The following is a 22,649-nucleotide window of genomic DNA, read 5'->3' as shown; positions in this document are numbered from 1 at the left end:
ACTGAGAGAGGGTTGGATCACAAGATCCTTTTCAGAAGCCTGCCTTTGCCTGGGCTTGCTCCTACCTGGAATGCCCTCTCTTCACATATCTAAATGCTCCCCATCTGTAGCCTCTGGGGCAGCAGGGCTGGAATATGAGCCCCTGGACAGTAGCAGGGCAGAGATGCCTCTCTGGGGGGACAGACTTCCCTTTTTGCTCCATTATCAAGTGAATGGCGGTACTGGGTGCCCTTTAAAGCTCTTTCTGATCCTAGTTTTTTGGAGATGTCCAGCACCTTCCCAGGGCACAGGGAGGGGAGGGCAGGTGGACTGGAAAGGTGTAAGGCCAGGAACTTGATAGAGCTGCCTCCTGAGAATGCAGTGGAGTTGAAAATATCTCTGTGTTAGAGAAGCAGACCTGGGGGACTTGGCTGGCCACGAGCTCCTGGTAGAGCAAAGACTTCTGTGTTCTCCCATCCATGCCCTTCCTGCCACTCCCCCCTATCCTCAAGGCTGCCTGGGTGAGAAGTTTCCAGCCTGATCCATGGGGGAAAAGGGCTTTTCAGGACAACCTGACTCTTCTCACCTCCTAAAGTCCCACCCTCTCCACAAGGGGGTTGTCCTGGCTTTTTCCCCAAGCCTACCTGGAGGGGCAAGAGGGAAGGCAATGCTAGGACTTGTCCTCTCAGAGAAACCGGGCCTCCTCCTCAGACTGAGCTCTTCTTAGTTCCTCCTTGTTCCCTCCACCACTGACAGCACTCAGACTGGGGAATGGGCTCAGCCTGGGGGAGGGGCTCTCCAGGTTGCCATGGAAACATACTGGCCCTCCTCACTTCCCAGAATTGGAAATAGAATTGGATGCCCTTCTTCTTGGTGAGAGACTATTTAAAAATATGTGGGGGTAGGGAGGCACAGAGATGTCATCCATGCACAATCTCTAGGAGCTGAGAGAAGGGGCCCGGCTTGGGAGTCCTTCTACCTACTCTGCTGCCCCTCCCACCAACAGTGAGAATGGGCTCTTGGCCAGCTGAGGATTTTGAGTAAAAGAGACTCAACCTAGGCCCATAGGGTGTATAGCTGACCTATACTCAACCCCACCAGGTTCCTAAGGGGGCACTGGCTTAGGGATGCTATCAGCGAAAATGCCTCCTCCTGGGCCTGAGCACCTGCTAAGCTATTGGGAGGAGAAACAGGTCTCTGCAGAATACAAGCTTGGGTGTGGGACTTGGAGCTGCAGTACTGGCAGGGAGGCATGCTGACTCCCCTCTGGCAGGACCAAAGCCTACACATGCCTCCCTGGTGGGAAGGGCCATCTCCTCTCTCCTGGCTGCCTCCTTTGGGCCTTCTTTCATGGGCCAGACCCTTCAGCCCCTCTACTCCCTTCACTTGGGAGCCATCAGGCCAGTTGTTCACAAAGGCTCCTTAGCACCTGGAAAGAAGTGTTATACCTCACTTCTGTAGTCAATGAGGGATGGTTCAGTGGTTAAACAGGCCAGGGTCTCTCAGGGCCTCCTTCCATACCTCCCCAGCCCTCCCAGGCACAGCCTAGCTCAAATGTTGCACAGGCACCAGGGGCTGCTACTGGCGTCTCTGTCGTGGAAAAAAACAACTTGCCTAGGGCCAGGGATCGATGAAGTGCATAGTGTTCAGTATGGCAACGGACTAGAGGAAGAGTGAGTGTTTGCGTACATGTGCATGCATGCAGGCCACAAACCCTTGTGCTCTGTCACCTTCCTGGGCCACGTCATGAGGGTGAGCAGTTCCTCCTCCATCTGTCCCCATTCTTAACCAAAGGCAGCATCCAGAGAAGGGGGAAGGGACCCAGGGGGGCTGAGACATGGCTGAGCCAGGCTTTGCCCAGTGCCGAGTCAGGAAGGTACAGATGTAATGCAATGCTAGCCTTGGCCACTGGTCATATAGCCTTGCACCCCACGGCCAAATGGAAGGACTATTTTCAGCCTCTGTGAAAGCAGACTGCTTTGGAGAACAACCCTGCAGCAGCACTCTTCACCAACCTATTTCCTAGGTGGAAAGACTGAGGCCTGAAAGGACACAGACTTGGTGCACAGAGGAAGGTGGACCAGAGATCAAAGCTGGGGGGAAGGAGGATGGCCTGATCCCACCCCAGGTCAGAACCTCTAGATGCTGGTCTATGGCAACGGGAGGTTCCCCAAACTGCTGTCTAGGCCTGTTCTCTGTGGCTACAGGGTACCTCTGGACCTGGGCTGGTGGCTTAGGCAGGCTCTGCCCCCTTACCCCTGTTTCCCTATCTAAGAAATGGAGAATAGAACTGGCCACCTAGTCTGCTACCTTATATTTCTTACATGCATGCTTTGTGTCCAATCCTGTGTTGAACTTGTCCTCACTGTATACACAGCTCTGTGGCTACTGTGCTCCTACTCCTGTGCCCTGCCATGTTGCCACTATGTGAACAGCCACTTGGTCACTGTGTGGCCAGTCCTGAGCCTACCACGTCCCCATTGTATGCTGAGCCCTGTGCCTTCCATATCCAAACTGTTTGACCCATCCTGGGCCCACCGTGTCCTCATTATGTGGCCAGCTCTGTGTCCACTGTGTAGCCAATCTTGTACCTGCCACATCACCACTGTGTCCCCACCATATCCCTACTGTTTAGCCAGCCCTGTGCCCAGCCCTGTGCTTGCCATATCCCCACTATGTACCCTGTCCTGTGCCCAACATGTCTCCCCTGCATGGACAGCCCTGTACCCACAACATCCTTACCATTTGCTCAGGTTTGTCCCAGCCACATCCCCACTGTGTGGCCAGCCCTGTGCTCACTGTGTCTCTACTGTGTGCCTCATCCTGTAATCACCACTTACCTGGCTCTGTGGCCACTGTAGCCTAGCCCTATGCCCAGTGCCCTTGTTCTGCCCCCCGTCTGACCAAGGAAAAGCTGACACAATGTGACAAGAGCTAGAACATTCTTATTTGAGGATTCTGAGCTGTGGCCCCACCCATGCCCTTGCCACCCCTGTCTCCACCCCTGCAGGATACTGGTCCTGGACTTCAGGGACTTACGGCTCTGGGGAGGGGGCTGTATGAGGCACAGGCAGAACAGAACCATCTGGAGCAGCAGAGACTGCCAAAGAGCTGCTTGTCCCTGGAGCGGAAGCTGGGGAATGCGGGGGAGGGGAACTTGGGCCTGAGCCTGGGCCCCTCACCGCCTTCTGCCTCCCAGGAAGAAGTGGTAAAGGGGCTTTGGCCTCCTAGAAGGCCTCTTGTCCACATGTATAGAACTGCATTCCTGCGTCAAGGCTTGGGTCTCAGGTTGCTACATGGGAAATGAGAAGAAAGAGTAAGTCCTGGCATCTCGTATGGGCTGGGAGCCCAGGGGCTTCCTCAGTCTCCCCTGTCTTTCTCCTCTAGCCTTATACTGGATCACCCCTCCCCCTGGGGGCACTGTCCTCCCTCTGGGATTGGCCTGGGCAGAGTGGTCTCCTGGCTAGTAAGGGAAGAAGAGCTTGACCTGGAGCTGGCAGACCTCACTAGGGTCCCTGGGTCTTTGTGCCTCCCAAGGCTTACTGGGTAGGCCCCCATTCCTCAGGGGGTGGGGCCCCTTGGCTTCCCACACTCTGTTGTCCCCCAGGTCACTGGGGGCTGTGATGTGTGGGGTTGCCATGGCAATGAATGGGGGCAGGGCACCTAGGGCATGGAGCAGGACTATGGAAGCCACCAAGAAGGTGGGGGGCCCTGATCCATCAGGCCCCCAAGGCCACCCCTCAGCTGGAAACCAGCAGCTGGGGGGTGACTTCGGAGGATCTCAGGGGCCATGGATAAGCTCAGGATCCCTATACTTTAGGCAGGGGTTGTCATTGTCCACTGAGCCCATTATCAAAGGGGCCTGTGGCCCAGCCTCCCAGGCTCAAACCCCTGAGCCCATTCACCAGTTACCCCAGGACCCTTCCGGGGCTAGCTCCCAATGGGGCTGCGTGCAGGCCTCCCAGAATGCCCCAAGTCTCTCCCCAAATGACCTGCTCCAGAGCCCCATCGCGGGAGACCAGCCACATCTCATCATGGAGGATGGGACCCTGGCTCTACCTGTGCGCACGTGCAGTGACAACAGCACCATCAGTGACGTGACCCAGCATGGATGCTGCCACCCCCGGCTTAAGGTGCAGGTTAGGGGGGAGGGCAAGACCCCATCCAAAGTCCTCGTGGGCTGGGGCAAAGGCCCCAGCATCGCTGAACAGATGGCCCCCTTGGGCACTAGAAAGAGCCGGTGGCTACCGTACTTCCCCTCGGGGGAGGATGGGGCAGCCATAGCCCAGGGTCTTCTTCCAGATTCAGCTCAGGTTCCTGCCAAGGTTCCAGCACAAGGTCAGGGCCAAGGCAAGTGCCCATGCCCAGCTCAAGCTACAGCTTCTTCTACATCGCTGCCTCCTTCAACTCCAGCTCGGGCTACTACTCCAGGTCTGGATGTGGCTGCAGTGCCCACTGTGATTGAACCTTATATCTGCACCCTTAACAACCTGACTAACACCATCGCCATCACCAAGAATCTGTCCCAAGATCTCCTGCTCAGGAAGTGTGGCAACCAATGGTCAGTCCCCTTGGAGTCTTCCAAAATGGGCACATCCTGCCAGGACGAAGTGAGTTTCCAGCCTCAGGAGGAGTCTTTAACCCCACTACCCACTCGATTGGAGGCCCCAGACCGTGTCCAGGAACACACGGTTACTAGAAGACAAGTGCTACCTGAGCAACCTGAGAACCTGGTGGAGAAGCCCCTGGTTGGACCATGCAACCCAACACCAGGCCCAGAGCCCCCAGGCACCCCCAAGCCCCAGAGAATTGGCCAAGAAGGTTGCAACTCTCAACCAGACCAGCAGCTCCTAAACATCTGCAACAATACCTGCGCCAATGTGCCACTGCCTGCCTACCAAACAACCTGCCACAGGCAGCCCCCATTCCAGTCTCCCAGGGAAGCCATGCCGATCCGCCCTTCCAGTGCTCCCACCTGCCAGCTCCGGGAAGCCATGGAAGACCGTGTGCTGGTGTTTGATATGGCCACGGGCAACACCAGGATGGGGCTGCTGTGCCATGACCCCGCGGGCTCACGGGCAGTGCTGGTGGGCGTCATGCCCAACCACTCATCCATCTATGTCCCTGAGAATATGCGGTCATTGGCCATGCCCATCCACTCCCCTGATAACAATCACTCCAGCTTCTGGTCCACCACACCCATGCTGTCCAGCCCCGTGCCTTCAAGCCTCTCCTCTGGCAGCTACCGAGAGGTAGCCCTACTTCCCAAGGAGGCCAGGATCCACCTGGAGTCACAGAACTCTCCTGGTACTGAGACTCCCATCAGGGTCGGAATGCTCACTGGGCCCGTCCCACTGGCAATACCACTCCAGTTTGGTGAGAGGATACTGACCCATGTCCCCAATCCTGGCTGGTCCAAACCCGATGCAGAAAAAAATGAACCCAGTCATACCATCTGGATGCTGGACACCTCCAGGTTGCCAGATGCCAACATGGTCCAGACCAAGAAACTGCGGTGGATAAGCTCAGAGCAGATTCCAGAGCCTGCTCCACCAGCCAGTGCACAGGCAGTGCCCAGAACCCAGCTCCAGGAGGACATAAGCAGTCACAACAAGAAAGAGGACACTACTGTGCACCTTGACAATTCTCTAGCCGAAGGTGCTGGGAAGGTCCCCCTCACTGATCAGCCCCCACTAGCTGAGCAGCACCCCCTTGCCAAGAAGATCCCCCCTGCTGGCCAGCCTCTTCCAGCTGACCAGCCCCCCTACACTGAGCAGGCCTCTATCACTGGTCAGGCCCTCCACACCGGGCAGACACAGCCCCCCTCCACCAAGCAGCCTCCCCTTCCTGGTCAACTCCCCCTTACTGGGCAGCTTCTTCTCACTAGGCAGGTAACTCTCACTGGGCAGCCCCCTTTTTCCAGAGAATCCCTCTCCACCAAAGACCCCTCTCCCTCAAAAGGGTCCCCTATCATCAGGGAGCCTGGACAGACCTCCATCCTGTGCCAGGAAGGTGAGTCCTTGGGCCTGCCCACTCATGTGGGGGTACTTCGGGTGCCCCTGGCCCCTGAGGAGACCTGTATCTATGTGAGCAGAGAGAAGGTCAGCATTGGGGCTACTCAAAGTTCCAGTATGCATCGGCTCGGATGGCATTCTGATAGCTCCCCCAGGGCCCGGGAGGAACAGCTTTCCCTGATCACATTCACTACGCCTAGCACTGGCAAGGTCTTGCCCATGGCCATGGTGGGCACTGAGCCCCAAGGTCCTCGGCTCAAGATGACAGCTGAGGACATCACACACTCATCAGTAGTCACGCACCTCGGCCTGCTCCGTGGGACCTGCAATGAGCTGGTGTCCACCATGGGTGCTCTGCCAGTGCAGTCCCCAGCAATCTGCCGCCACTCCCTGGGCCCCTACCAGGACATGGCAGCCATAGTGATAGACACAGGCACAGGCTTCACCAAATGTGGGCTGGCTGGGGAGGACCATGTCCTCAGTGTGGTGCCTTCACGTGTCCAGCTGCTGCGGCACTCAGCCCAGGGCCAGCCCCAGTATGTGGTGCCTGAGAACCAAGAGGGCTCCTACCCAGTGCTGAACCGAGGTGTGATCTCTGACTGGGATGCACTGGAAGTGTTGTGGCAACACCTGTTCTACTGCAGGCTGGGCGTGCAGCCTGAGGAGCTGGCTGTGCTTGTGGCGGACTCACCTATCTCACCGCGCACCAACCGAGAAAAGGTAGCTGAGATACTCTTTGAGCGTTTCCATGTGCCTGCTATGCAGACAGTACATCAGGCCCTGCTGGCGCTCTATGCTTATGGGCGCACCACTGGGCTAGTGCTCGGCAGTGGCCATGGCACTTCCTATGTGGCACCCATCCTCACTGGGGACCTGGCCCCAATTGACACCTACCAGCTGGACGTTGCTGGTTATGACCTCACTGAATACTTGGCTCAGCTGCTGCTGGCAGGTGGCCACTCACTGCCCAAGGCAGGGCTGGTCAACCAGATTAAGGAGGCCAGCTGCTATGTGGCTATGGATATGGCAGCAGAGATGGCCAGCATCCAGGCCCAGGCTTGTGTGGACTTTGTTCTCCCAGACAAGCAGGTCATCACACTGGGCTCTGAGCGCTTTCGCTGCCCTGAGGCCCTTTTCCAGCCCAACCTGCTAGGCCTCAACCAGCCGGGCCTCCCACAGCTGGCCCTCCTAAGCATCAGCCAACTGGAAGCCAAGCAACAAGAGCAGCTGCTGGCCAATGTGGTGCTGGATGGTGGCAGCACCCTGTTGAAAGGTTTTCCTGAGCGCCTGAGACAGGAGCTGGGCCCCCGTGCCACCGTACTAGGGTCTCCCCACCGTGCTGTCGCTGCCTGGCTTGGGGGCTCTATCATGGCATCCCGGGACTCCTTCCAGAGCCTGTGGCTCAGCCGTCGTGAGTACGAGGAGGAGGGCCCGTGGGCCATCTATAAGTACCATCTGTGAGCGCATAAAAGTTATGGTTCTGCTTACTTTGAACACTGTAGCATGTTTTGGGCACAGGGTGGTGAAGGGAAGAATAGGGGTTTGGGCGTGGGGTTGGAGGTAGAGACCCTGGCACTTCCAAGGCGTATCCTGCCTCTGCACACAAACTCCATGGGCCCTGGCAATCCCACCCTTTTCAGGAAGCCTCCAAGCCCCTTGGTTGACATTGGCTCTGGTCTAGCCTGACCTTTACTGCACCCCAAGGGCAACCACAGAGAGTGGCTGGTGTGGGTTTTGCCCTGTTGCCCTGGTGACAAGTGCAATTACTCTTGATTGCCAGTTGGTTGCCATGGCAATTTCAAACATAATGTAATAACCCACACAGCCTAAAGTGAGTCACAATGGGGATGGGGTGGGGGGAGAAGGATGAAGGTGGGGGAGCCCACTCCCCAAGCTCTAGAGGAAAGATGCTTGCTACCCCACTTCTTGGGCCCTCTCCTGGGGGTGGAGGCCAGTGACATGAACAACCACCAAGCAGTTCCAAAGAAAACTGGGGACCTGGAGTGTTTGTTGCCCCAGGAAAAGTCCATGTCAGAGTCTGGGCTTCTTGGGGAGCTGGCCTGGTGATGCAGGTGCTATCTGGGTCTTGGTTGGAGTTCCATTTTGGGTTTGCAGGGGCTCCTGCTGGCCAGCCAGAGCGTGAGGGTATGGGAGTGCCAGCCTTTGGTGTCCCAGGGCAGGAGGGGAGCAGATAAGTTCTGGATCATGGGTGGGAGGTACAACCTGAGCTGAAGGATGAGGCTCTGCTCTGCCCAGAGTGGATATGGAGGCTCATACCCTGTCCTGGCACCCTGACTGTCTCTCTCTGGTCACAAGCCAGACTTGTAAACATTGGGCCCCCTTTTTCTCCTCAGTCCCCTAACCAAGGCAGCCTCTGTTTGCAGGGTGTCAGGCAGAGGCCTCCTCAAGAGGGTCCTCATAGAGGCTACTGGGAAATGCCAATGCTAACTGCCCTGCTCTTGTCCCAAATTCTGCCTGGGGCTGCGGGGACTCCTACCACCCCTCTGGCCAGTAGGGTGGCTAGAAGCAATGGCTCCTGGCTCCATCTGGCTCTGAATGTGGGTAGGAATGAAGCTCTGCATCAGCCCGGTCCATTGCCTGGAAGAGCTTAGAGAATAGTGTTCAGCTGTTGCTGCTACCCCTTCGCCCTACCAGGAGGGCAGCTAGAGGTTGCAGCCAAAACACTGGAGTTGGCCCTTCCCTTCATGTGCCTCCCTGCCTGGAGGCTGATGGGACAAGCCATGCCCTAGCCACAACCCTAGGTTCTCGTCTACATACTTGTGAGGGGCTGCTCTGGGTGGGGGTACTGGGAGCAGCCAACCATGTAGGGTCATCACAGCCCCTGGCTGCCTCTGGGCATGGTCCAGCCTCTTCCATGCCCTGCTGTCCCACCCTAATGGTCCTCCCCCAGATTCAGCCTCCAGAATCCTGTCAGGAAGGGAGGCAGGGAGGACCAGTGGCTCCAGGGCCAGCTACAGCATCCGCATACACGTGCCAGCAAGCATGCCTGGGTGCACACAGAATGCAGACACACGTGCCCCTGAGCACCACTGCACACACTGTGCTGTTGCCATCTCCCTCAGCACAAGAGCACACACACACACGTGTACTCATACACCCTGCCATGTGCTCTCACCCACACGCACACGGTGTGTGCACAGGACCAAGAAGAGGTGGAGTACTGCCAGCAGCAGCAGGGCTCCAGGGAGTCAACCTTTTCCCTGCATCTAAATCTCCCATTCCAGCTTTTCCTTGGCCCCTAGGCTTCCCACTCCTGACTGCCTGGATAGCCATGACCTCGGCAAAGGTAGGAAACATGTGTGACATGCTTCAGTTGCACCACACAACTCAGAGACCTATTGTTTCACAGACAGTCAGCAGATCACAGGAAGGACTGAGTGCCAGGCCATTCATTCATTCTGCAGATGTTAACTGACCAAACTGAGATGAGAAGCCAGACTTGCCCTGCAGATCCCCAGCACTCCAGGAGATGCTGACCCAGTGGTAAAGCTGGTGCTGGGACTGAGACCCAAAGAGCCCAGAGGCCTGAAGGAGGTAACCCAAAGCCAGGGAAAGATTTGAAGGGCTCTTTGACACCCCTTCTGGAGGAAGAATTTGAGGGGCCTTGTTTGAGGCATTCCTTAGGCTAGCCTTCCAGCCGCAACCACAGCCCTGGCCCTGGCTTCCTCACCTGGGCAATCCCTCCTGCCATCATCTATGGGGAACCGTGCAAGGGAAATCAAGTCTCACTGGGTAAGCTAGGGAAAACCACTCGACATGGGTGAGGGTTTGGGGATAACTCTGTCCTACTAGGGCCAGGTCAGAAGAATCACTGGGAGGGGTGAAATGGGATGGGGTTGAGCCTAGTGCCAGGCACTGTGAGGCCTAGGTCTGGCCTTCAGGATGATCCTCAGGGCTTGTGAGAGTGGCGGTTCAGGCACTGGGTTTATCTGCCTTCCCACAAGGTACAAAGAAATGGCCAAAGGCTTCCTTGAAAGTTTCTTGCTTGCAGTTCTGAGCTTCCTCCAGACAGGGGTCAAGCCTGGCAGGGCACCTCCGTGCCACTGTTCTCCCAGGTCTCTTATGCTGCTCTTCCTCACGAAATGTTTGAGGTTGATTAGACTTGAAAGAAAGCAGAATCCACACCATATTGTAGGTGACTTTTACAGCTTGGGAAGTTCTGTGCCACACAGGAGGGTGCAGACTGAACCAGCCACCCTGGTTGGGACTTGGGAATGGAGAAGACTTTGGCCTTGCAGGATTGGGAGGCAGGATGGGATAGGAAGCTCTGCCACCACAGTTGGGGCTCTAACTATGCTGCACACTGAAAACCCACTCACACTCCCCATGTCTTCCTAGTCAGGCAATGCCAGTCTGTGAAGCAGCCTGCTCTAGCGACTGTCCACGTGGTTTTGCCCTTTCGGTCAGGTTTGGGGAGCTGGACAGTGCCCCATCCCCTGGGGACTACTGCCTGTCAAGGGACTTTTGTGCAGCTCCAGGCCTCAGGCTCCCTCCCAAACCCAACCCCTGCCTCTTACAATGGGCATAGGAAGTTTCCCTTCGGCCCTTGTTGCCCGGTCAGGAGTCTGAGGGCCTAAAGGAGCATTTGAGAGCCCGGCCGGGGCTAGGGAGGCCAGCGCTCACGGGCTTCGCTGCCATCCCGCGTCTGCTGGCCAGCGCGTGAGATCCCGGCCTCAGGCTCCTCCTGGGCCCGGGGCGGGGCTGGCTAAGGGAGGCCCCGCCCCCAGCCCGCCCCCGGCCCGGGGTGCGAATCCGATGCCGGCTAGCGGCTGGCGATGCTAGAGGTTCGCGAGCCGAAGCGGCTGCAGCTGGCGCCGCGTCTGCCCCGCGTGCCCGGAGCGGATTCTGCCCGCCGCCCCCGGAGCGCCTGGCGCCCAGCTGAGCCCGCGGTCGCTTCCTCCCCGTGACGGACCGGCGCTGCAGGTGGGGAGCGGGCCGGGCCGGGGGGGCTTCCTGAACGCACGTTGGGGGGCTCTGGGGGACTGAGTCCCGCCGGCTCGAGGTTCGGGGCGCAGAATGCGCGGGGGCGCGGCGAGGACGCGGGGTCTTGGCGGGGCTAGAACGCGCGGGCTCTGCAGATCCGGGGGCGGCGTGCAGGGTTGATCTAAAGTTCCCTGTCTCCTTGGACGGCTTGGGGGTCCCTGGGGAAGATGGGGCCTGTCCGACTTAAGTACAGGCTAATACCCCGCGCCACCCTAGTCCGTCTCGCTGGGCTTCGAATTGTGAAAACATTAACCCTCGAAGATTCGTGGTGCCTCCCGGGGGTGGGGGCCGAGGGTAGAGCCGTCCCTCCCAGCTCTCAGAGCTGCCTCCAGCCCCTCCCAGCTGCCCCCGGCCCCCTCCCTCCCGCTAAGCAGTCACTAATTTCCATGACAACGGAGAGTTCTTTATTGGAGACAACCCGTAGGGGGCTGGGCGGGGCTGCCGCGGGGTGGGGAAGGAGGCCCCAACTCTCTGGGGACCACGGCCCCCCAGCCTACTTCCAGCTGCCAAGCCTTGACGTGGAGGCCAGCCGGGGGTCTGGGGCACAGTCCCACGTGCGGGGTGGGGGTGGCACATGTTCCCGCTGGGATGCGGGGCTTGGTGCTCACACGTGTGCCTCCCGCATGTGTGTGCTGTGCCAGCGGAGGCGAGGAGCGCTGGGGAAGGGGGTCAAGGTGGCACCACGGTGAGGGGCAGGGCCCCTGCGGTGGAGGGTCGGGGGGTGAGACAATGTGAGCCGAGCCTGTAGTGTCTCGAAGAGACCCCAGGCTCTTGAGTCCCAGCCCCCCACAGCTCTGCCAAACTGCCTTTGTCGCACCCCCCCCCCCCACTCCCACGGGGCAGAGCCTGTTCCACCAGGTTCCCTCCTAGGGAGCAGGGCCTCTGTCTTTCATCAAAAGCTCAGACCCCGTAGCATTCCAGCCCCTGTCCTGACTCCCCTCTCCCAGCCTTAGGCTTTGAGCACCCCCCAGGCCCACCAGCAGAGACTTGACACCCCCAGTTGATTTTTGCCAGCTCCAGCTGCCTGCTGGGCCCTCATTACCTCAACTGGGAAATTTGTGATTCCTCCTCCCTCAGTGCCAGCCTAATCCCAGGGTGGGGCCAGGGTCTCTTCTCCCTTTTTTTTTTTTTTTTTTACTGCATTTGGGATGGGCACCCAGGTGCCCTACGGTTGGCTGTTGACATGTCTGCCACTTTCCCTCTTCTCTGGCCCCATGTCCTGGCCACCATTCACAGGCAGGCAGGTAGTCCTCCATCCTGGGAGGAAGCCACTGAGTCCTTGATCTCTGCCCTGGGAAGCTGAGGCATAGAGGGAGGGCTGTGCAGTTGTTATCCAGTTGAGTTGCTTGGGGTGCCACTCCTAGCCCTCTCCTGACAGGATCCACTACAGGGGGACTAGGCTGTTACAGGAGGGGCCCTAGGGACTCAAGGCCTGGAGAAGACAGCAGATGGGGGGGGGGCCTGGCTGGGTGGGGGGCAGAGCTGGATCAGCTGAGAGGAGGGCCATAAAAGGAGGCAGCCAGTTCTCCAAACCTCATTTCCATCCCTCCCCCTACCCCTTGTGCCTTCAACATGTTAGATCTGCCTTACTCTGATGACAGGGAGAGGGACTGAGGGCTGCCCTGGCTGAGGGGCTGCAACAGTTTACTTCTTCCCCAGGGCCCTGTCTCCCACACCAAGCTCAGGGGATATAGGAGGGTTTGGTGCCAAAGATCCAGGCACCAGGGACAGCTTCTGGCACAGGTGTTCAGAGCACACGGCTATGGAAGCCTTAGGGCTCTGCTGGGCACCCATAGGCCCCTCAGAGCCCCCTACTCACCTCCCTCCCCCTTCTGCCTGTGCCCCTTTTTCTCTGTGGCCTCCTTGCTCCCCCTCAATCACAGGTTCTGCCTTTGTCTCCCTGTGTCCCTGCCTCTCTCTCTCTTTTCTAAAGTCTCTCTGTACTCCCACATCCCCTTCCTTGATGGGGACCCATGTCACAGAACCTTCCCAGTGGGGAAGGAACCAGGCCAAAGTCTCAGAGTTATTGGAGAGGAGGCCTGACCAACACCTCACTCCTCCCCTGCCCCATGTTTTAAAACTTCCATCACCATAGCAACCCTTTACTCCAGTGCCTTCCTCTGCATTTCCCCTCCTCCCATCCACAGGGAAGCAAGGGTTCAAAGAGTCCCTCTAAGGGCAGCAGGTTGAGGGCTGAGCTTTCTAGTGGCAACACTGGACTGAATACCCACACCCAAGACTGAAGAGACCCCCCCCAATACCCTCTACTTAGAGGGGGGAGAGTAAGCCCCAGGAACCATTGTCATCCATGGTTTAGCTGGAGCCTCATGCCCCAGGGTACCTCCCTCCCCAATTCCTGAAGCTGCTGGATGGTGGGCTAGAACCTTGGCTCTACCTCGTGACACAGATTCTTCAGGTAAGGCCTCCACCTCCCCTGGCCCTGTGAGTGAAGCCTCAGCTGTAGACACGCAGGGCTTGGGCCTGGGTTTGTCCATTGCAGCAGGAAACCTTGCCCCAGGCCCAGAGAGAGACAGAGAACAGGGAAGGGGAGGGGGTGCCAGCAGGCTGGTATTCACAGCTGCCACTAAATCGGGAGGTGTTGCCCATAGTCGTTGGGAGGCAGCTGGAGGCCTCCTGGGTGCCTCTTGGACTCCCTAGATTTACAGCAAGCTCTGGAGTCCCCCATGGGGCAGGGGCCAGGGCAAAGGGAAACTCCTGTAAATGACTAGGAAAGGTGGGGTCTGAGCTAGGCTGACCCCAGTAGAGGAAGGGGCCGGACCCTGATGTGGGGTATCTGGGCCTCGAGCTGGCTTCTGCCCCACTCAGGCTTTCCCTGGGCCAGACTCACCTAAGGCTGCAGTAGGGCCCCAAGGGAACCATTTATTACCATGGCACAGTAGGTAGAGGGTCCCTCAGAATTGCTTGAGGCCCAATTCTCTGAGCCCAGTGGTCAGGCCCAACGGGCAGGCAGTAACTGGGGAGTGGTTGGCCCTGAGGCTTTCTAAGAGGCAGCTGGAGGCAGTGGCAGGGCCATGCTCTGCAGTCCCCGCAAGCTGCTTTTTCATACTGTTCAGTTCTTCTGCAGCCAGTGAAGGGTGTCACATCTCCAGGGAAATGGCTGCTGTGGGGCTCCTGTGCCCTCCCATGATGTCCCAATGTGGACCTGAGGCAGAGCCTAGGTCTCGTGTTGCCTTAAGGAGAACTTTCTCTTCTTAGGGGTTGGGTCTGGATTATCTGGGCAACAGGAAGTGAGAAACACAAATGCCATTCTGCCAGCGGCCCCCCTCATTATAAGCAAGCAGCAAAGGCTTGATGCATACAGCCGAGGCCTCCCAGGCAGCAGCAGTGGGGAGCAGATGGTATAATGGGTGGGGGTAGAAGGGACCAAGGCGCTAATCAGAAGTAGAGCCCCCCCCCCCCCGCTCCATTTCTCCTTTCTCTGCCCTGGGGCCAGTTCTGGGCAAGCCCAAGCAAGTGCAGTTGGACTGTTAAGAAGGGGCAGTGACTGGCTGAGATCAGGGTAGCCATAGTGGGAGGGGACAGATCTGTCCCTGCCCCTGTTCTGCCCCTGCCCCAGCCATGAGGCCTGTAGGACATGGCTCCAGGCCTATGTGACTGAGTTTTTGTTGGTGGAGGCAGACTGCTAGACCTGCCCTGGGCCCTCTTGGACACCAGTGCACATGCATGGCAGCAAAAAGCTGGGGGTAGGATTGGGGACAGGCATACACAAAACCTCCCACACCTTCCCTGCGGGGCAGGGAGCTGTTGGTGATGGGGGTGGGGCGGAGGCTGAGGAAGTGTCTCAGAGGAATAACATTTTGAGTCTGGCCTTGGAGCATCAGAAATGTTTTAGACACTGTATTGCACAAACAACCTTATAGTGTCAGAAATCACAATGAAAGGAGAGATTCAGCCCTGGTCTCAGCATCTCACTCATACAGAGGCTGTGCCAAAGGGAAGCTGAGGTGGGCAGCACCCTGGCTAGTGCCCACACTTTCTGCCATTGAGTGGACACAAACTGGCAAATCACCTGTTGTTGGACATTTAGGTAGTTGCTGATTTTTTTTATGTTATAAATAACTCTGCTGTGACAAATCATGGGATTCTGATGGGAGGCATTGGGGGAAGGGCACTCCCACCAGAGGGAACGATCGATATAAGCAAAGCAACAGATCTGGGACATGGGCCCCTCCCAGCTCCTCCTGGGGTACATGCAGGCTGAGGTACCACCCTCCTGCCCAGTGCATGGCCCTCAGAACCCAGCCTGGGAAGGGAATTGCTGCCCACCAGAGCCGTTGGGAGGACTGATGCTGTCCTCTCCCCTAGACTGTTATGGCACAGAGAAAGGTGGCTGGCAGTGGTGGGAGGCTGTGCCACTACTCTCAACCACGAGAGCAGGATTCCAGCCACGCTCTCTTCCCCGCAGACCTAGGAGCAGGACTGTGGCTGTGGTGGCAAAAACACTCAGTTGGGGATGATTTTCAAAGCTTCTCTTGTTTGCCTCTTTGATGTCTCACAAGATGGCTTAAGCCCTGACTTAAATGATGCTGATGAAATGTGTTGTGTTTTCTGAGCCCAAGCAACCCAGATAAGGGAATGATGGAATTTATTTTCCAATGCTGTAGGCCGATTTGAGGAAGAACTTCCCAGGACCACGAGCCCTGGGAAGTAGGTTGACTGGCCTCTGCCTGGGAGGAAGCGAGCAGCAGCCAGGGCTAGGCACAGGGCTTATCTGGCCCTGGCCCTTCATCCCGGCTGGCAGAGCCCCTCTGGCCCAAACTGCACTCTCTGGGAAGAGGAGGGATGGTGTCCCCCCCTTCTCTACTACTCTGAGGCTCCCTCCAGGCAGAGGAGCATCTAGTTAGCCAAGGCCCCACCCCAGGCCCTGTGCACAGTAAGTGCTAATCGCTGTGGAGGGAGAACTTGCACAGTCAGCAGAGGCAGAGCAATTTCAATGCAGCCTCAGAGCAGAGCTTGCTGTGGCCGCAGTGTCACACTGACCAGACGCTGGGGAGGCAGGCTCTGGGGGCAAGTCTGCAAAGGTCTAGAGACTATCACCAAGCCACCTTCCCACCCCTCCAAGCATACCGCAGAGCAAGGGCTTCCAGTGCCTTTTCCATTGGGTGCGGGAGTCTCTTAACTATTTCGGATGTGGCTATAGCTCGTTCATTTCCATTGCTGTATAATATTTTATTGTGTGACTATACCGCAAGGGAGCCCTCGTGGCACAATGGTTAAGAGCTCGGATGCTAACCAAAAGGTCGGCAGTTCGAATCCATCACCTGCTCCTTGGAAACCCCGTGAGGCAGTTCTACTCTGTCCTGTAAGGTCACTATGAGTCGGAATCTACTCTACAGCAATGGGTTTGAGTTTTATACCACAATACATTCTTCGGTTGTTGGATATTTGGGCTGTTTCCAGTTTGGAGCAATTATGAGTATTGCCTCTATGAACATTCTTTGTATGAGCATCCTGATGCACAAATATACATGCTTCTTTAGGTATATATTTAGAAGTACGATTGCTAGTTCCTAGAGTATGTTTGACTTTAGTAGCTTTACCAAACTATTGCAAAGGAGAGAGTTGCCTTCTACCAGCAGTATTACATTCTCTACATCTTCACCCACACTTGGTATCCTTAGGCTTTTATCTCTGGTAGTCTGGTGGGTGGTAGTTACAGTCCCTTTCACCTGTGAAATAGTTGCAGTTTAAAGATTTTTTTAAAAAGAGATCTTTTGAGAAATCATTTTTGAATGTATATGATGCAAAACTATTCTCCGATATATCCGTTTTATACATTTTTCATTGATGGTGGTGGTAGTTGCCATTGAGTTAGCCCTGACAAATGGAGACCCTGTGCACAACGGAACGAGATGCTGCCCACTCCTGAACCATCCCCATGATCAGTTGCAGGTGAGACCTTTGTGGTCCATAGTGGTTTTCATTGGCTAATTTTTGGAAGTAGATCTCCAGGGCTTTCTTTCTAGTCCACCTTAGTGTGGAAGCTCCATTGAAACCTGTTCAGCTTCATAGGTCTCCCTCATAGAAGGTGAGAATTCTACCACTGAACCACTGCTACCCTCACAGTTTTCGTAAGTGGGGGCTATTGTTTTATTGTAGCCCAGGCAGCCAAGCTGAGTGGCCAGAGGTGTGGCTAGAAAAGCAGGGGTAGAATCTGAGCCTACTTAACCTTTAGCCCCTCCTGGTGGGAGTCTCTGCCCTTGGCTTGGCTTGAGCCAGCCTAGGGTATCCCAGAGGCAGCCACTGTATTGTGAGAAGTGGGGAATGGTACAGCTGAGCCAGACCTATTATGTCCGCAGCTCAGGGCCTGGCAATGCCGTTTGGGTGTGTGACTCTGGGCGATAAGAAGAACTATAACCAGCCATCGGAGGTGACTGACAGATATGATTTGGGACAGGTCATCAAGACGTGAGTGCTGGGCCTGGTGGGCAAGGGTCGGCAGGCTGGGGCTGGGGGAAGGGGAACAGATGGCAGCCTATAATCAGGCCAGGGCTGAGTGGGGTACCTTCTCGCTGCAGTGAAGAGTTTTGTGAGATCTTCCGGGCCAAGGACAAGACAACAGGCAAGCTGCACACCTGCAAGAAGTTCCAGAAGCGGGATGGCCGTAAGGTGCGGAAGGCAGCCAAGAACGAGATAGGCATCCTCAAGATGTGAGTGTGAGGCTTGGGGCCGGGGTGGGGGGGCGGGCAGGAGGCAGCAGGTAAGGGCTTGGAGGGCAAGTGGCCTCAGGCAGTATCAACCTCTGGCCAGTTAACTTGCTGCAGCCCTTAATGGCAACCAGACCCTCTCCCAGGGGTTCACCCAGCCCTAACTACTGACTTACTGCCAGGGTGAAGCATCCCAATATCCTGCAACTGGTGGATGTGTTTGTGACTCGCAAGGAGTACTTCATTTTCTTGGAGCTGTGAGTTTGGGTCTGGGGTCCCAGGATTCCCCGGGCCCCAGGGCCTTCACCTGCCCCACCCTCTGTACCCAGGGAAAATTCTCTTTCTGGACCCCTTGGGTCCCAGGTCCCTGTGCCTTGCCCAGCCAGCTGCCTGGTGCAGGTAGCCCTCCCAAGCACTCTCCCCAACCCCCATCCTGGTCACTCCGAGCTCAGGGGCTGGTGTCCCTCAGGGCCACAGGGAGGGAGGTGTTTGACTGGATCCTGGACCAGGGCTATTACTCAGAGCGAGACACAAGCAACGTGGTGCGGCAGGTCCTGGAGGCCGTGGCCTACCTGCATTCACTCAAGATTGTACACAGGAACCTCAAGGTGAGGCCATGGTCTAGAGTCAATGGACTGCCGGGCTGGGGCTGGACAACACCTTGGGGCCTTGATCTGGCCTCTAAGGCCCTCATGGTGTCTTCCTTTGCCCACCCTCATGCCATTCCCGGCTGGAATAGCTGGAGAACCTGGTTTACTATAACCGACTGAAGAACTCGAAGATTGTCATCAGCGACTTCCATCTGGCCAAGCTGGAGAATGGCCTCATCAAGGACCCCTGTGGGACTCCTGAGTACCTGGGCAAGCAGGGAGAGGGAACAGGGACAGGGCAGGGTTGGGGTAGCCTTCAAGGAGCTGCTCTGGGTAAGGTGGAATGAAGTCCCCATTGCAGGAAGTGGGTGCATATGGTACCGGGCAGGTACTGGCCCAGCCAGGTGCAATGCTGACCAGCAGATGGACATTGTTTCCAGCCCCTGAGGTGGTAGGTCGGCAGCGGTACGGACGGCCTGTGGATTGCTGGGCCATCGGAGTCATCATGTACATCCTGTGAGTGGATGGGCAGGCGAGTAGGCTCAGCCAGGCAGGGCGGGAGCCTGTGTCTGTGGCCTTCCTGGGTGACCCTGCCCTTCCATCTCCACACAGGCTTTCAGGGAACCCGCCCTTCTACGAGGAGGTGGAGGAAGATGACTATGAGAACCATGATAAAAATCTCTTCCGCAAAATCCTGGCTGGCGACTATGAGTTTGACTCTCCATACTGGGATGACATTTCGCAGGCAGGTAAGGAGGTGCCTGGCATGCCAGTAGAGTGCAGTGTGGGGTGGGGGTGTTGGTCACAGCTTCCTCTGCTGGACTACGCTCTTGCCTTGTAGTCCATTCAACTACCCCTAGACTGTTACATAGGGGTGCCCATGTGTAGCCCCTCCCTGGCTTTGTCCCCAGCCAAAGACCTGGTCACCCGGCTGATGGAGGTGGAGCAAGACCAACGGATTACTGCGGAGGAGGCCATCTCCCATGAATGGTGAGCACGGTCAGAGGTGGATGAGAGGAGGAAGATGATTAACACTGGGTTCCCTCAGCCTCTGTCCTCCTCCCACCTAGCAGCCTCCATCCATGAGGCCTTGAGTGGGTGGGGGCACCCAGAGCTCAGGCCAGCCCAAAGGCTCTGTCTGGTAGTCTCTGGATCCCACAGGGAAGTGTTGGGCAGAGTCTCCATGGAGGCCCATACCCCCCAGAACCAGATGCACTCAAGTCTTTTCTAGGATTTCTGGCAATGCTGCTTCCGACAAGAACATTAAAGATGGTGTCTGTGCCCAGATTGAAAAGAATTTTGCCAGGGCCAAGTGGAAGGTAAGGCTTGGATAGCTTTCTTTCCTGGTCTGACCCCAAGTGCTCCTTTGAGCAGTTGCCTCTTGCCCGCACCACATAAACTTTTCTTTAGCCATCAGGAGTGGCTATAGCCAGTCACTGCCTTAAAGCAGGCATGTTGAGCAGCTGGGTCCTTGGCCCTAGGGCAGCTGGGGGCACCACAGAAGGGGCTGGGTTTGGCTACTGCCAGGGAATGAGTCCAGCTTCTGAAAGTCTCACCCCGAGCCTCTCCCCACTCTCCTTCAGAAGGCTGTCCGAGTGACCACCCTCATGAAACGGCTCCGGGCGCCGGAACAGTCCAGCACTGCAGCCCAGTCTGCCCCAGCCACAGATACTGCCACCCCTGGGGCTGTAGGCGGGACCACAGGTGCGGCTGCGAGTGGGGCCGCCCTAGCCCCAACAGCGGAGGGCAATGCTGCTCTTGTGACAAAGAGTGAGAATGTGGCCTCCGCAGACCGTAGTGCCACCCCAGCCACGGATGGCAGTGCTACCCCAGCCACTGATGGGAGTGTTACCCCAGCCACAGATGGGAGCATTACCCCAGCCACTGATGGAAGTGTCACCCCAGCCACCGACAGGAGTGCCACTCCAGCCACAGAAGAGGGCTCCATGCCCACCACCCAAAGCAGTGCCACACCAGCCCCCAAATCAGCTGCTACCCCTGAGCCGGCTCTGGCCCAGCCGGACAGCACAGCCCCAGTGGGTGCAAGAGGCCAGGCTCTACCCTCTAGTAAAGGGGAAGAGGCTGCTGGTCGTGCCCAGGAGTCTCAAAGGGAGACCAGCTGAGTAGGCAGGCTGGTGGCTGGTGGACAGGGGATGGCAGGAGGGTGGAAGAGTGGATGGGGGGTTCTCACTGTACATAGTCACAGCATGATGCCCTCCTTCCCTGCCCCTCTGCCTCCCAGCACGGGGCATACCTGGTGGCCACGGGAAAGCAGTCTCGTCTCCCGTGTGTATGTGTGTGAGTGGTGGGCAGGCCAGAGGCAGGGCCGGCCCAGCCCCTGCATGGATTCCCTATGGCTTTTCAGTCTTTTGCTAGCTTCACCAGTTTCTGTTCCTTGTGGGATGCTGCTCTAAGGATACTCAGGGGCTCCCTGCTCCCCTTTCCCATCCCTTCTTGCCTCATGATTCCCCCAGTCAGTCCCTGCGGGTCCCCTCCTTTCCTAGGCCCCAAACTCAGGTGGCCTTGCTCTGAGAGCTAGCCCTCCAGCAGGGCCCTGTCAACAATCTTAGGCTCTTGCACATGAAGGTGTATGCCCATGGTGTGTGGGCTGCTCTAGGAGTAGACACAGACTGATACAGAGGATGTGGAAGTGTAGGGCTGTGTGCTTTGGGACAAGACTGGTTGCAAGGGCCCATGGGGGCCCTCAGAAGTGGAAAAGAGTGAGTAGTAGGGTAGAAACTTCCATCTTTGGCCCTCAGAAGTCCATCCCAAGATCCCTGTGTCATTTCCTGTCCTCCTACATCCTGCAATGGGTTCCCCTGGACCCCAAGCCTAATAAGCCTGTAAGTGAGAGGAGCATTAAGTATATGGCAATGAGACACTCTGGGAGGGCAGAGTGCAGGCCTAGCCCTCAGTGCTCCAGCCCAGCTTGGTCCTTAGCCTGGGCCACATGGAGGGCTGATATCCCTTTGCTCTTCCCAAATACCTTCCTCCTCAGGCTCAGCCCTTAAGTCTCCTCCATCTCAGCATGCCTGCCTCATGGCAGTGCCCCATAGTCTATGATTTGGGGGTTTGCTCTTTACACAGGCATATTATCTGTCCTCTGAACTCAACAACAAAATGGAGTGGAACCCCCTCTTTCTACAGCCCACTTCCCCTTCTCTCAGAGCTTGGAGGGAGGCCCAGGCACCTCTGAGCCATGCTGAGTTGCTTTTGTTGAGATGAGGAAGTGGAACAAGGCCTCCCCCAGTTCCTTGATGGACACTCCTGGCAGGTACCCTGTGTTAGACCCCACTACAGTCTGGGCAGGCAGCCATTCCAATCCCAGACCCTGCTCAGCTCTCCTTGGCGGTCCTGCCTTTCTCCCTGCATGCCTGTGGGTCTACTCTGGTGTGTGTGTGAAGGTCGGTAGGCTAACTGTGTGCCTGCTGAACCTGGCAAATAAACATTACCCTGCCAAAGCCTCTGGCCACCCTCTCGAGTTTGCTTCCTCTGTCCTACTGGGGAGGGACCCTTGGAAAGTAGTGGGGAGGGGGAGTGTAGGAACAGGTTTGGTGGTAGCCTGTGCTCAGTGCCATGTGAATTGCCTGGGCTGGGAGTGAAGACCATCCCACTACAGCATGTTTTTCTCCAGCCCCTTGGTATGTGTGTGTGGTGGGGAGAGAAGGGGGGAGTGCCCTCTGGACGCTAGAAATCCATGTGGGTGGCAGGTCCTGGACTGGGCTTGGGCCAAGGAATACCCTGGGCTGAGAGCTTGAGTCAGGGCTATTGTTCTGATGATTCCCGCTGACTTGTCTTGATTTGGACTTAGAGCTGGAACTCACCCAGGGCCAGCCAACACAGGGAGACACCTTGCGCATGGCCAAAGTGGGCTTCCCTGGGCTGGGGAAATGGTGCAGGTGGGCACTGCACAAAGGTTCTCTGTTGCCCTGTGTGTCGATTCCTCCTTTCTGTGAACAACACCTGTGCTTTTCGCACAGGCCCAAAAGACTTCCATCTGGGGCTACTTCAACTGGAGCAGATCAGCTTTAAAATATGAGTTTCTGTATAAGGTTTCTCCTGGGGAAGGGAAAAGGAACACTGCAAAAGATAGTGTGAAAACCCCTGGGCCACATCGAGACTTGCTCCAGCCCAGACTGGCCCAGGTGAACTCACCAGGGATGGTACTCTCTCTCAGGGAGGACCTCAAAGATAACTTCTCAGATGTGGGAATGAGAAAAAAGGGTTTGTTAGCCCCTGGTGTTAGTCACTTGTCCATGAACATCAGGACCTTAAAAATTCCAATCTTCTGCAGTCCCAGAGGCACAACTGATCTTCCTTAGCTCCTGGAAGCTAAGAGAAAACTCAGGGATGTCATGCCTTGCTTGGACACAGCTAGAGTGTCCCGAGGAGTT

At 56.9% G+C, this 22,649-nt stretch overlaps 2 protein-coding genes across 2 annotated transcripts; both read left to right on the top strand.

The window, feature by feature from the left end:
• Positions 1 to 1,668: 1,668 nt before the first annotated feature.
• On the top strand, positions 1,669 to 7,454 carry LOC126063634 (uncharacterized). The gene is made up of 3 exons (XM_049862071.1): positions 1,669 to 1,731; positions 2,990 to 3,187; positions 3,897 to 7,454. The coding sequence occupies exons 1-3, from the start codon at positions 1,669 to 1,671 to the stop codon at positions 7,452 to 7,454; spliced, it is 3,819 nt and encodes a 1,272-aa protein (XP_049718028.1).
• Positions 7,455 to 10,856: 3,402 nt separating this feature from the next.
• Positions 10,857 to 21,719, top strand: CAMKV (CaM kinase like vesicle associated). The gene is made up of 11 exons (XM_049862423.1): positions 10,857 to 10,937; positions 17,318 to 17,426; positions 17,537 to 17,668; positions 17,848 to 17,922; positions 18,135 to 18,273; positions 18,405 to 18,525; positions 18,696 to 18,771; positions 18,868 to 19,004; positions 19,167 to 19,245; positions 19,487 to 19,574; positions 19,839 to 21,719. The coding sequence occupies exons 2-11, from the start codon at positions 17,332 to 17,334 to the stop codon at positions 20,376 to 20,378; spliced, it is 1,482 nt and encodes a 493-aa protein (XP_049718380.1). The 5' UTR covers positions 10,857 to 10,937; positions 17,318 to 17,331; the 3' UTR covers positions 20,379 to 21,719.
• Positions 21,720 to 22,649: the final 930 nt, after the last annotated feature.

The sequence above is a fragment of the Elephas maximus genome, chromosome 20 (assembly GCF_024166365.1).
Source record: "Elephas maximus indicus isolate mEleMax1 chromosome 20, mEleMax1 primary haplotype, whole genome shotgun sequence".
Lineage (NCBI taxonomy): Eukaryota > Metazoa > Chordata > Mammalia > Proboscidea > Elephantidae > Elephas > Elephas maximus.
The sequence above is the reverse complement of the archived record's forward strand: the minus strand, read 5'-3'. Positions and strand labels throughout refer to the sequence as shown.